The 12,866-nt window shown below is 36.0% G+C and overlaps 3 protein-coding genes across 4 annotated transcripts in view; 2 read left to right on the top strand and 1 right to left on the bottom strand.

Annotated features, from left to right (window-relative positions):
* LOC132907961 (radial spoke head 10 homolog B-like) overlaps positions 1–12,624 on the top strand; it is a 29,814-nt gene extending 17,190 nt beyond the window's left edge. The window contains exons 2-9 of one of the 2 annotated variants that reach the window (XM_060961419.1): positions 7,988–8,306; positions 8,647–8,822; positions 9,496–9,696; positions 9,784–9,887; positions 9,957–10,043; positions 10,631–10,778; positions 10,972–11,177; positions 11,478–12,624. In XM_060961419.1, coding sequence (XP_060817402.1) covers positions 8,025–8,306; positions 8,647–8,822; positions 9,496–9,696; positions 9,784–9,887; positions 9,957–10,043; positions 10,631–10,778; positions 10,972–11,177; positions 11,478–11,776 — 1,503 coding nt within the window. In that variant the 5' untranslated portion in view covers positions 7,988–8,024 and the 3' untranslated portion in view covers positions 11,777–12,624. Of the gene's footprint in view, positions 1–7,987; positions 8,307–8,646; positions 8,823–9,495; positions 9,697–9,783; positions 10,044–10,630; positions 10,779–10,971; positions 11,178–11,477 lie in introns of both variants that reach the window. The other variant, XM_060961418.1, reaches the window with a different exon arrangement.
* On the top strand, positions 1,456–3,628 carry LOC132907888 (uncharacterized). The gene is made up of 6 exons (XM_060961347.1): positions 1,456–1,782; positions 1,851–2,257; positions 2,351–2,450; positions 2,508–2,609; positions 2,964–3,119; positions 3,547–3,628. The coding sequence occupies exons 1-6, from the start codon at positions 1,489–1,491 to the stop codon at positions 3,610–3,612; spliced, it is 1,125 nt and encodes a 374-aa protein (XP_060817330.1). The 5' UTR covers positions 1,456–1,488; the 3' UTR covers positions 3,613–3,628.
* On the bottom strand, positions 4,331–6,952 carry LOC132907922 (uncharacterized). Its single transcript, XM_060961379.1, has 4 exons — positions 6,935–6,952; positions 6,747–6,844; positions 5,378–5,596; positions 4,331–4,761 (listed from the first exon to the last, which is right to left on the bottom strand). The coding sequence occupies exons 1-4, from the start codon at positions 6,950–6,952 to the stop codon at positions 4,401–4,403; spliced, it is 696 nt and encodes a 231-aa protein (XP_060817362.1). The 3' UTR covers positions 4,331–4,400.
* Positions 12,625–12,866: the final 242 nt, after the last annotated feature.

Genomic DNA, 12,866 nt, shown 5'->3' with positions numbered 1-12,866 from the left:
GAGTTACAACATGTAATACTGTAATAACAAGCATAATTACGTTTTAATGTTCTAATAATTACGTTCCTCTTCACACGTGTTAATTATTAATCACGAGACAATGATGAGATGATGACGATGATTTCAATGAAAAAAATAATTGAATACCGTCGTCGTCGATGAAAGTCTCCGTAACATCTATCTACTTTTATCCTTTAAAATGATTCGATACACATTTTAATCGTGGATAATATACCGTTATTATTCCGAAAGTATAACGTACCTTAACTGCTCTTACGCTAAATACGGTACAAAGATCGTTTCATGATTACGAACCATTTCGCTTTAGTGCGGAGATGCCTTATCGTCAGGGATAAATTTATTGCGAGAAATGTTCAGCAGAGCAACCATAATTTGTCCCTCGAATCACTTTTGCATGTTAGCTAGCGGCGATCCATTTTTGACGTAGGACCGGTTACCTTAGCGCCGTTCAATTTCCAAACAATTTGTGACAGCTATGGGTATTTATCGTTGGACTGCGTGTGCCTCCTGGTAAGAGGACTGTGACGAACGAATGACGCGGCACACACCTCAACCATTTGCAATTGTACGGGCATTTGAACAATATGGCCCAGCAGTGCACCGCCCCTGCTATTTCCTATAAAAAGTCCAAATCATTGCCGGACCATTCTCCGATATACCACTGTATCACCTTCAGACAAATGAGTTCATCTTTGCGCTACGCAATCACAGCGATCGATGGATCTTCTTGTCAAACGTCAATGAATAATAAGTTTTCCACTGTTAGAATCAATCTTTACCCTTGAATTTCGACGTAAAAAATCATTTACATATCTTGTTTTTCACATATACGTATGTACATCGTTGTTCCCGTCTTTTCATAAATCTCTGTTCACAATAGTCACAATAGTCCTTTCAAGTTGAAACATAAGACTAAACGTCTGGCTAAACTCGAAATATCCATATGTCTGATACATAAATAAACGGCGTATGAGAGTCTATCAGTCTAGCTCTCCAGTTATTTCATAAATATCGCCGTTTGTAAGTGGCGCGACTAAGCTCCTCTATAACTAACTGAATATCTAACTTATCGCATCCAGAGGTATGTGATTTACCACCAGTTCCACACCGTTTCATTACACGTCATATCCACGAACGCTGACTCTGTTGCGTGAGATCGCCTCCCTCTGCACCTGCTTCTTGCCCCTTACTATACATGTATAATGCAAACAATAATTGTCATCGTTGGATCAACCAGCAGTGCAAGAAACCAGCAACGAAATCAACAACCCTGTCCGCAATTGTATCGATTTATGACATATGATTTATTGAATCGCTCGTGTGTACGGGATAAAATTTCATACGGATTCGAACGTCCGCAAACGGCCAGTTGTCTTCGACGCGACGTACCGATGTTTTGAACCGAACGAATATCCTTCTGCTGAACTTTCCATTTCGTTCGTACAAAGTGCGCAGTCTGTTGAAATTATGCCGAAACGAATAACGTCGGAGAAAGTGATCGACATCGTTTGGTTTAGCGTAGCTTTGACTTTCTGTTGGCCGCTTCCTAACAATAGCAGCGGAACGCGAACTCTGGTTCACAAAATTATGCAGATCAGTAGCGTTATTAACGCTTGCATGCTGCTCCCGCCGCTGCTATATTCGATTTATCTGCATCTAGACGATATAATCATTGTTTGCGAATGTATCTGTCTGTTTATGATTGTAAGTCAATGCGTGGTTCAGACTGTTATATGTTTCGTCAATCACGATTCCCTGCAAGTAAGTTTTTATTCGCTTCCACCTTACGTTTGATTGAAAAAGATACGCGCTTTAACAACGGGTTACAGCACGTAGTCGAGGAAATGCTAATCTGCGTTAAACAAGCGCGAGAATACGAAGTGGAAATTTTTTCCAAGCATATCGCGCGATGCAGCGTCTTTTATGCAAGTTCTATGGTATGTATTTACTTGACCGCGACCGCCTTTTCGATAGGACCTGCAGCCTTGCCGCTATCCTTCCCAAGCGAAGCGGAATATCCTTTTCGCGTTAATTATACGCCAGTGAACGTTATCATCTACACGCAACAGTCTATCCTCAGCTATCAATGCGCAGCACATATATGCTTAAGCATGTTTGGATCGCTTCTGCTTTGGTTTACCGCCGCGAGGTTCCATTGTTTGGCCATGGAATTAAAAAAGACCTCAGACGTTAGTACGCTGATCGTTTGCGTCGAGAAACAATTACATTTGAGAAGGTAAGAGTGAGATTTTACAACGCGTGGACGAAAAGGAGCGTTCAGGTTTATTGCGAGTTCTTTTTTCTTTTTTCTTTTTTTTTTTTTTTCTAGATACGCAAAAGAAGTGGTGGATAATCTTCGTTTCATAGTGCTTTACGCTATAGGAGTAAGCACGTCTGCTCTAACTTTATGCGGCATTATATTGCTCGTGGTAAGTGATATTTTGTGATATTTTGCGCGACGAATTCACTAAATAGTTTACGTCTAGGATGTACCGCCAATGGTGAAAATACAGTTCGTAACTCTATGCCTCACTGTACTTGCGGAGATTTATGTATACGCGTGGTCGGCCGATTACATGAAAGATATGGTAAACCAGATTCTATTGTTTATCGTGTAAGGAAGGAGGTAGTAATACGATCACTTTTATCGATGAAACTCTGATTATATTTATGATACGTTTCGAGGTGCAAAAAGATATTGAACAGGCGAAAATTGCTTTCGTAATTGCTGGCGATCGACGACGTTTAAAGCAGACAACGTTAAAAAGGTAAATTGTAGCTGCTTGTTGTCGTTGCAACGAGATACCGGACGTAATTTCAGAAATAATAGTCTGTTTCGTTTAATATTACCACGTTCAACCCGTTTCATATTACCACCTCTTTCTTCGCGCAATCTATGAACTACGTTCACTTAGATACGACTAATCCCTCGTATGTCATAGAGCATAAATGTTTCACGAAGCGTATACGACACGCTATGGTATAAACAGACGTTGGAAATGCAAAAAAATTTGTCGATCGTGCTGGTATATCAAGAGCCAGTAACTCTCTCTGTCAGTTGCATAATACCGGAGCTTTCTTTGCGTTATTATTGTTCGGTAAGGACCACATATCGATTAGTACTTGTTGCAATGGAACAAATAAAATTCTAAAGCTGAATTTGACAAAAATTTTTCAAATAAATCAAATGCCATATTTAACGTTGCTCGGTTATATGCAACGGTAAACGTAATTGCGATCTTTCAAATTGTTAATTTTACTTTGAAGACACTGTTCGCATTTTCAGTTGATCGCGACGCAGCCTCATTGCCACGATATGTAAATGATATGTAAACGATATTCTGTTTGCAAGATTTCTACTATCGATATCACTTAACTATGAATATAGTGTCCATGTAGATCCATATTATATATTTTTCTTTCATTCAAATTGCCATAAAACGGGGATATAGCTGCAATCCCTTTAATTGTAATCAACGAACCGATCAAGGATGACGTATGATTAACAAGCTGATAATATTTCAGTATCTGTCCAATACTTTCTCCGTCTTCACCGCTTTGCGTGTCGTGATCGAAGATAATGCGGAATAAATGCGAATAAAAGAATATGGACCTCTGTTTTAATCGTATATCATGGAACGATGCTTTTATCGTGGTTCTTTCCGTAGTCGCGATTAAAATCAGATTTGCAGAATGAGCTCTGTAACCACAGTACTGTACAATATTATAGGAAACAAGTTCCTATCAAGCTGTAATTTGTTTTTAATACGATAGCACAATATAATTATAATAGTTGCATTATTTTTAATTATCCGATTTATCATAGTTATTTCGTATAATGTAACCACCAGCTTTTGTTTTATCGGTAGTATCGGTCGAGTTCATAGGTCCGTACGCATTTGTAACATCGAAACAAAATAAAACGAAACTAACGTTACTTTTCCATCTACATATACTGTATTCGCTACTCTACAATTTCTCTATGCACTTTCTGGCCCTCTTAATTTCTAGTTTTTAATTTCACGTTTGCAAATATGCGCTCGAACCTGTAGACTGACTAGATGCTTTTATCGCTGACACGGATCCAATAGGAATGCAACACAAATTCCTTCGTTTACTTGCATAATTCTTTGTTGTTGTTATTATTATTATCGCTATTACTATTACCATCGCTATTATTATTACTATCGTATCCTTTCTATTCTCTTCGTCTTAACACGCGTCGTGTTTCATACTACGTAGAAAACTCATTAACAAGCAACTCGCATTGACAGAGACATAACTTTATCAGCATACTTTCTAATAACGACAATAATAATTCATTTCTTTCGATGAATTCGATAAAATATATTCTTGCTTATCTTTGTACATTCCAATTTTCAATCCTTACGGTCTTTTATATCAGACGCATTGACGTGTTCGGAAGGCTGGCTGTCTTGAAACGTACGCAGTTTGTATCTTCTTGATTTTAAATCGGCTATTTGTTTATGAAGCTCCATATTGTCATCTAAAAACGTGTACGTCCCGTTTCGCTTTTCCAATTCTTCCAGACTATAGCCGATAGTCCGTCGATTTAACAGCCATGGTTCCGGTGGTGGTGGCGGTGGCGGCGGTAACGTTCTTCGTTTCATGGGATAAGGTGATCTGTAATGAATTTCCGTTGTTGTTCGATAATCCATGTTACGGGCTTCATCGGCATCGTACACGATATCCGTCAATGTCTCTTGTTTTTCTTCCGGCCTGCGATATATTTTTCACGTGTCATAAGAAATATCATACATATATTTTTTACAAACGTGTAACATTATACTTGTATAATATATATATATATATATATATATATATATATATATAATATATATATATAATATATATATATTATACTTTTATTTCTATAAAAAAAGTTCCCTATTTACGGTATGGGTAGCATTTTCAACGAGTATCGCGTTCTTATATGAATGCACATGACAAACTAAACGCTTTAATTTTATACTCAAACTCTGTACTTATACTCTAGTTTCTTAATGCACGATATATACGACAATAGCTACGGTATTCGTTCCATTCTTCTCAATTTCCTTCGTAAACATTTTACTCTATATTTAAAACTTTCTCACGAGAGATTGTTCTATTCATTTTTTGCTTCTACTAACGACAAACCTATACACAATACGCGTCATATTTTTCTTAATGCTGCACTCGCTATAAAAGCTAACTATGATTATAGTTTTCAAACAATTGTCATAATAATAATAATAATAATAATAATTATCATCATCATAATTATCATTGAATGGAATCATCTATTTTGATTATTCTTTAATATCGAATAAAAAATTATTTCACGAATACATACTCTAACGATGCAAGTGACTTGATATGAAGTAGAGTACGTTGCGGATAAATTGGTTTATACGAGTCTTTTAATTCTATTTGAGACAACATCGCGTGTGTTTCCGTAATTCCTGTACAAGCAGGTTCCGGCCCTAGTCTTTCGTACGATGATTTATGAAGATTCCCTTTCGGTGGAAATACGTCTTTGTTATCCCTGGGTTCCGCCAACGTATGCATTTGCCTGTAAATAGAAGATTTTAAGCTCTATCAAAGTCAAATAACGTCTAAAAATAACGAAGTATCGACTTCTCGTATGTAGTATATGCACGAGTCAACTATGCATGTGTAAGATTGGAAATTTGAGCAAAACGGGAAAATAAGGAAAATAAAAGGAACCGGATAAACCCGAGAACCAACGACCAGGTCATAATAAATAACGAATAAATATAGGTGGATCGAATATAGCTGGACCATTAAACACGATAAACGAAATAAATGTTTCTGAGAATTTCATCTTTCTAAAGCGTAAAAAAAAATGTTTAAAAGATATACCAAACGCGTTATATAATAGCGTTACACGCGTATTCATATACACATACATATAAATATTATTAATTATGTCTTCTTGGGTAAAAATTTCGGAAAGAGTAATACTTACATTACGGAAGATGATATTTAGCTTGATAATTTACTAGGATAAAAATGAGTAACAATTAGTATGTTTAATGGTCAATTTGTATGTCCTTTTCTCCATTTACCACTTTGCATCGTAATATTAGTGATTTTATTTATTTTGTGCTACGTAGAAAGAAAAGTACACGCACGATTGAAAGCTGTTGGTTGCAGTTTGAGTGACTATAGTGACGAAACTGCGTTGCCACGCACAATAGAAGGCGGGAACGTTTCACCCTTCGTTTTCCTTGTTACAGTTTGACAACATAGGGAACGGCTGTCGAGTTATCGAGGAGTAACAAACACTGTATCATATCGCAATTTAAAAAATATATCTTATACAAGGAGTTGTAATGTCGTGGTAAAGTTTTGAAAGTGTATAAAATAATGTGCATAAAATATTTCAAAATATAATACTAAAAAATAATAATAATAATAGAAGAATGATAAAAAAGATAATAAAAATGGTAAAATTGAACATTTTTACATAAATAATGCGTATAGATAATATATGGATGAGGTATTTATATCGGAAGGATGGACAAAAAATCTTTTTCAAAGCTTCGAATCGATTAAAAATTAAACGAACGACAGACATTTGCCCAAAATTTATCACGCTGGTATAAATATCGATTACACGTGTATCGAGTAACGATATTATTAAATATTATTTTTATTCCTGTGCATATTTATATAAATAAATAAGAAAATATGCTTACCAATCATGCACCTTTACTTTGGCGTTGTAAATAGCAGGAGTATGAAAAACAATCGGTTCGAAATCTTTAAATTCATCTTCACAGGTTGGAAAAACGACCTACGATTCAACCAGTATATCGTCTATATTTGTAACACTTTGTACAGAAAAATAAATACCTAAATAAATAGTATTGATTCTAATTTATACGACATCGTAACAGGTCATTATACGTGTTATACGTACATAGGTAATGGAAGGAACTTGCGGAGATAAATGTAACGAAATGTAAAGAAAAGAGACGAGACGAGATAATATCTATTTTTGTGGAATAAAATTACGACTTTGTACATAAAGTTTTGTGTGAGTACAGACTTCGTAGCGCGATCAAAAAATTGATCGATAATTAGTTAATAATTTGACGCTGATGAACGCTTTAAAAAACAAATATAATCTTACGTTCAGTTTCCCTTTCGTCAACATTTGTTCTTCTTTTCGATTAAGGCAACTTGAATATTTCCTATTCTTCTTGATATTTCATCCTACGTCGGATAACGTCGGATAACGTCGGATAATCGAAAGTTAATCGGAATCTAGTGTCAATTATTTCCAAAAACATTTCAAAAACATTTCAAGAACATCGCGTGAAACATTTCTTCTTAACGTCTGTCGAATCTCTGATATCTTCGCGTTTCTTGGATTTTACCATTTACGTGGACGTAAATTATTAAAATTCTATCGCAGAATCGAATGTTACTTTTAAGTAGCTTTAGCGAAAGTATACGATATTGCGAGTTTAGTCGGAAACATATAAAAAAAAAGATGTATAGTACGCTGAAAGAAATGATATCAGAGAAATGTCGGAAGAAGGTTATTTCTCTGGAATCGTATAGCGAGAACGAAGGAGAAGTGGAAGAGATGGAAGAGAAAGAAAGCGAAGTAGAGGAATTACCTTTCGAAGATATTCTCGCTGACAAACGTCGTAAATATAGCGCTAAAGAAGAATTCATTTTTCTTCTTTATAATGACATTTTGCAGTATTTTGTGAAAGAGTAATCGTTTTCATTTTCGTTCTCGTTTAAATTTTCACTGAAACTTTGATATTTTTATCAACTCTTTTCGATAACTTTATGAACCGTTACGATTCAAAATTCCATTTTATTACGATTTTCCCTGTTTATTGCGTTTAACGGCCGAGTAAAGTACGCGTTAAAAACGTCAATTATTCGATGTTTCTTATTTAACGTTCATCGTTTAATATAGGTGGGATGGCACGTGTTTAAGGAAAAAGCCTGCGAAGATGTTGGCCGATGATTCGAGAAACGCGTGCAACGATGACGAAGATATAGGTGAAAGGCAAGATTACGAAGACGCAAATGAATGGAAAGAAGGCGACGATAATTCCGAAGAATTTAACAACCATACAAATAAATCGAGCTCCGTTTCGTCTTGGAAATTATCACTGCCCGATGAATTTGCAAATATAAGGTTTATTAGCAACAATACGTACAGCGGTCGTATTAGTAGAAAAATGATGGAGGGTGAAGGCGTGTACAAATGGTCTAACGGTGCTCGGTATAAAGTAAGAATTTTCAAATTTCTTATTACTACGATACAAGTATAGAAGTTTCAGCGACGCATGTCGTTAATGGAATTCGTACATGCGATACGTACGGTATCGTCATTCTTTGCGGCAATATGCTTTTTCTGCGTTAAAGATTACATCAATGGCAAAAGCGATTGTACATATTTTATGAAAATCTTGCACTCGTTTACCAATTACTCTAGTTATTAATCATAATATACGATTAATTTTTATATATGTGATTTATTTAAATTTTGCCTCGACATAAGTAAGAAACGATAAAATAAATAACTTTGCCTCGCTTTTCGTTATTATTGAAAGTTGTGTGGTTTCATAGGGAGAATTCGAACAGAATCTTATGCATGGCAAAGGTCTGTTAGAATGGAACAATGTTTGTTGGTATGAAGGCGATTTTACGAACGGCTACCGACATGGTAGAGGAATTATGGTGGATGGAGAAAATCGTTACATGTATACCGGTCAGTGGCATATGGGTGAAAGACATGGGAAAGGGTAAGTGACAAAGCACAGGTGTAATATTTTCACGAGCCGGAGGAAGGCCTCGTTTCGAAGGTCTACGCCGTTTCTTCGATGTAAAATCGATGACTGTAATGCGATGAAAAGTTTTTTAACGTGTAAAACTTACGTCCCTTGCAAATCTACTGGTAAAACAAAAACTCGATTAATTCGATTTATGTCTTAGGATGTGTTGGTAATTCTATACACCGAAACAAACGCGAAAATTCATATGCAAACGCGTCGATAAAAGCTTATTTTTCAACTTAACTTACAAGCAATCGAATTTCGCGCTAGAGACGTTTTATCGTATCGCCGTGTCCCTTGTCCTGCAAAGCATCTCGACGAGAAACATTCGATTTCGAACGCGTCCTCTTCGCGCTATCATTTCGAATCACGCGTGATTTACCGAGCTGCGTGCATATGGGATTGTTGCCACTTGCTACCATCTTTAAGTAAGTGATTTTACTTGGTAAGGCAACATCTTTCTTATACAAACGTGTATACAGACGTGTTCTTCTTCGGTACGCAATCTGTGACGACGATCTTATTCTCTGGTAATATAATTATTGGCAAAAGGTATAGTTTTCATATAGTTGTTCGCTGCGATACAAGTTTTTTTTTTTTTTCGTAAATGATCAATTTTTTGTAAATGTACCTGTTAAAAAAGTTATTCCCGTTACTCTGACAATGGTTCGTACGACGGTGATTGGGTAATGAACAAAATGAACGGGATTGGATTACGAATTTATCCAAGCGGTGGCCGTTACGTGGGTCAATGGAAGAACGGAGTTCGCGATGGTATCGGAACCATGGTTTGGCCCAATGGCAGTCTCTATCGCGGGCAATGGAAATGCGGTGCAATGCACGGGTTTGTTATGCTCTCTATGGTTTTATAACGACGAACGAAATACATCTTAGTTTTATTTAATATAACATGATAATACGATGTTTGCAGCTACGGAGAGTACGTATGGAATGGATTTTTTAATAAAACGTTTGCTTGGCCGCAAGAAGCATCGTACGTAGGTTACTGGCGTCGCGGAATGCGTCATGGCAAGGGTGAATCTATACTGTTCAAAACTGTCGAAACAATGTTCGATAAAGATAATAATAAGATCGTTATAACAGGGGAGATAAAGCTGAATTCTGTCGGTGGAGCCAAGTATTCTGGTTATTGGAAGGATAATAAAAAGCATGGTTACGGAGTCATAATTGGTAACGCGAACGTTTTACAAAATTAATTAAGATATTTGTAGCAAAGATACCAGCGTATTGTTGACGCAGCCGACCTCGAGAACTCGAATCACAACAATCACGACTAACGACTAAAAAATCCTTCGAGATTGTGGAGATTTTACTTTCTCTACGAATAACAGAGGTTTGATATTCGAAACGAGTCGAACAAGTTTTGCGCGAAGATCGATATCCTTTGAATTGCAGAGGACGTGTAGAGACTCGAGTTCTAAAGGTCAATTATTTATTTGAAAAATAAGCGACAAGTTGAGTCGTGATTTTTCATTTCGATCTAAAGCGTACATTCGTATATCGTAGCTACGTATATTATATAGGAGACGTATACGATATTTATACGTATACGATGCGGTTTTCACAAAGAAGAAGCGGAGGGTAACCAGCAAAATTGTTATGCGAGTTATCGAGGCTCGACTGATAGCGTAGCTAGTTATTTTTCATCCTTTATTATCAACATGAGATTGTATTACAAACGATTCCCTTATATTTGATACGACGTTTTTGATGGATCAAATATTGCGTCAAAGTAAAAATATTGGTGTTTTATGCAGGAAGTAACGGGCACAAGTTCGAGGCTGATCCATTATTTTCAAATGATATTTTGTGCGCGCCGAACGTTGTAGCCGATAATTTAGAAAGTGAAGCGAAAACGAAGGACGAAGGAGAATGCGTGCGGACAGCTAAAGAAATGAAAACAGCGTAAGAATGTTATATACATATACATTGTACACTGTACGATAACGATCATAGGTAGAAAACGAGTACGATCGATGTAACAGTTTATAGAAAATCGGTAGTAAAATGTATCTACGCGCGTATGTACAATAACGAAATACAGGAAATATATTTCGATGTAAATTAATATAATTAATTTCTACTTAATCATTCGTAGATTTGCCGAGAAACCTGGTCAGTTAGTAGAAACTTGGTCAACGCCTATTCTGAAGCCAGAACAGTTTCTATGTTTATCTTACTATATAACTCGTCTATTGGATCGAAAAAATATGCAGCCATCTGTCGTAGTTTCGGCTTCATCTGGAAAATGCTACAGTTGTGAAAGAGAATCTTGTTCTTGTTTGGCACATCCGCTTTCCATAGGTCTATATTTCTCATTATTAATTAGCATATACTAGACGCAAATCACGATATTTGCAAGTATAAATGAAAATAATTCGAAAATAGGATTGCATTTCTTCTTCGTATTTTAATCGGATAAAGTGACACCGTTGTTTCGTTACACGATAATAACGATAATAACGGCGACATCGTTAAATTCTTGTTAATAAAATAAAGTTATTTCCACTCGTGTATACTAAACTTTTACACTAAACGTTTGAACGAAAGATGTTCAAGGAGCGAGCGAGCGAGTGGCGACTTATATGAAAAAATTTCATGCAGATACGATTACAGGTGAACGAAACGACATCACGCAGACACATGCGCCTGAATCCTACACCGAGAATATGATAGAATCTGTGTGGAAATACGAAGAATGCTGGACATATAATTGTTTAACGTTTCACATGCTTCGTTTACGTGAAATTTACAACGATTATGCTACGTTATTTGCCAAGCCGGCGCCAAAATGCAATCTGGCGATGAGTAGATTATGTTTATGGCAATTATGGAGAGATTGTGGTATTCATAAGGAAGGACTTAGCCTCACTGAAATCGATAGTTACATTGGTGAACGTTGATCGATAACTAGTGTTAACATCGTTGTATATTACATACAGTACTGTGCAAAAGTCCTTTTCTTGAACCGTCAGTAGCGATCACTACGGATTAGTAATCTCGCAATGATGGTAATAATATTTTTAGGGGATACGTATTTATCGTGTTTGACTTTCTTAAGTAATAACGATAGACTTAAGATAATATCGAGTATCTTTATATTCGTTTGGTAGGTAGCAAACCTAACATTTTGCACAGTACTGTGTACCAGTACATGTTCTATATGTATACGAGTAAATTAGCTTTTAATGCAACAAAACGGTACTTTGGAATAATATCCGCTATACCAAACACGTCTCGGTATAAAGTTTCTATTATTAACGCGAATCGTTAAAATATTAGCGAAAAATGAAAGCACGATGGTGAAAGATCCTCTTCGTCCGTTCGAAAAGATTGAAATCTGGCAATTTCTACACGCATTGTTAGAAGTTTCCTGGCATTTATATACTAAACACAATGACGATAAAGTCGAGGAAATGAACGGAAAAATCGCTGGTGGTTTGCACAAATTTTTGAAAAACTATATATATCCTCATGCTGGAAATCATGTCGGTACGTACGTACGGTATATCTAATACGGTAACGTTATCGTAAATAAGATGATATAAATATAAAAAGTGGCTTTTGAAAAGAGAAAAAGGTAGTATATCGTTATGAAGACAATTTATGTCATAAGGAATATAATTTTCGTCTATGTAAGTTTTTGGGAATTTTCATTAAACTAAACGAAACAAATGTTTATGACTCTATGAAACAGCTAGAAAGTCTTTTGTGTTGTTAATCGTTTACAAAGCGAATGCAACTTTTTCAATTTTAAACTGAAATTTTCTAAATACAATTTTCCAGGTAGTCTGTGCCGTGAAAATCAAGATTTGCTACCTATATACTGCGTCTTTGAATTGTACCAACAGATCGGCTATCCAATTTCTGCGAAAGATCTCCTTCGTGCGACGTGCGTTTTAAAAGGTAAGCTAACTGTCTGTTGTTATTTGTTATTTAAATTTTTAAATTATTAACTTCCGAAATTTTTGTCAACTTTCGATAGAAAGTAAA

Source organism: Bombus pascuorum, chromosome 6, assembly GCF_905332965.1.
Source record: "Bombus pascuorum chromosome 6, iyBomPasc1.1, whole genome shotgun sequence".
Lineage (NCBI taxonomy): Eukaryota > Metazoa > Arthropoda > Insecta > Hymenoptera > Apidae > Bombus > Bombus pascuorum.
This window is presented reverse-complemented; position numbering and strand designations above follow the sequence as displayed.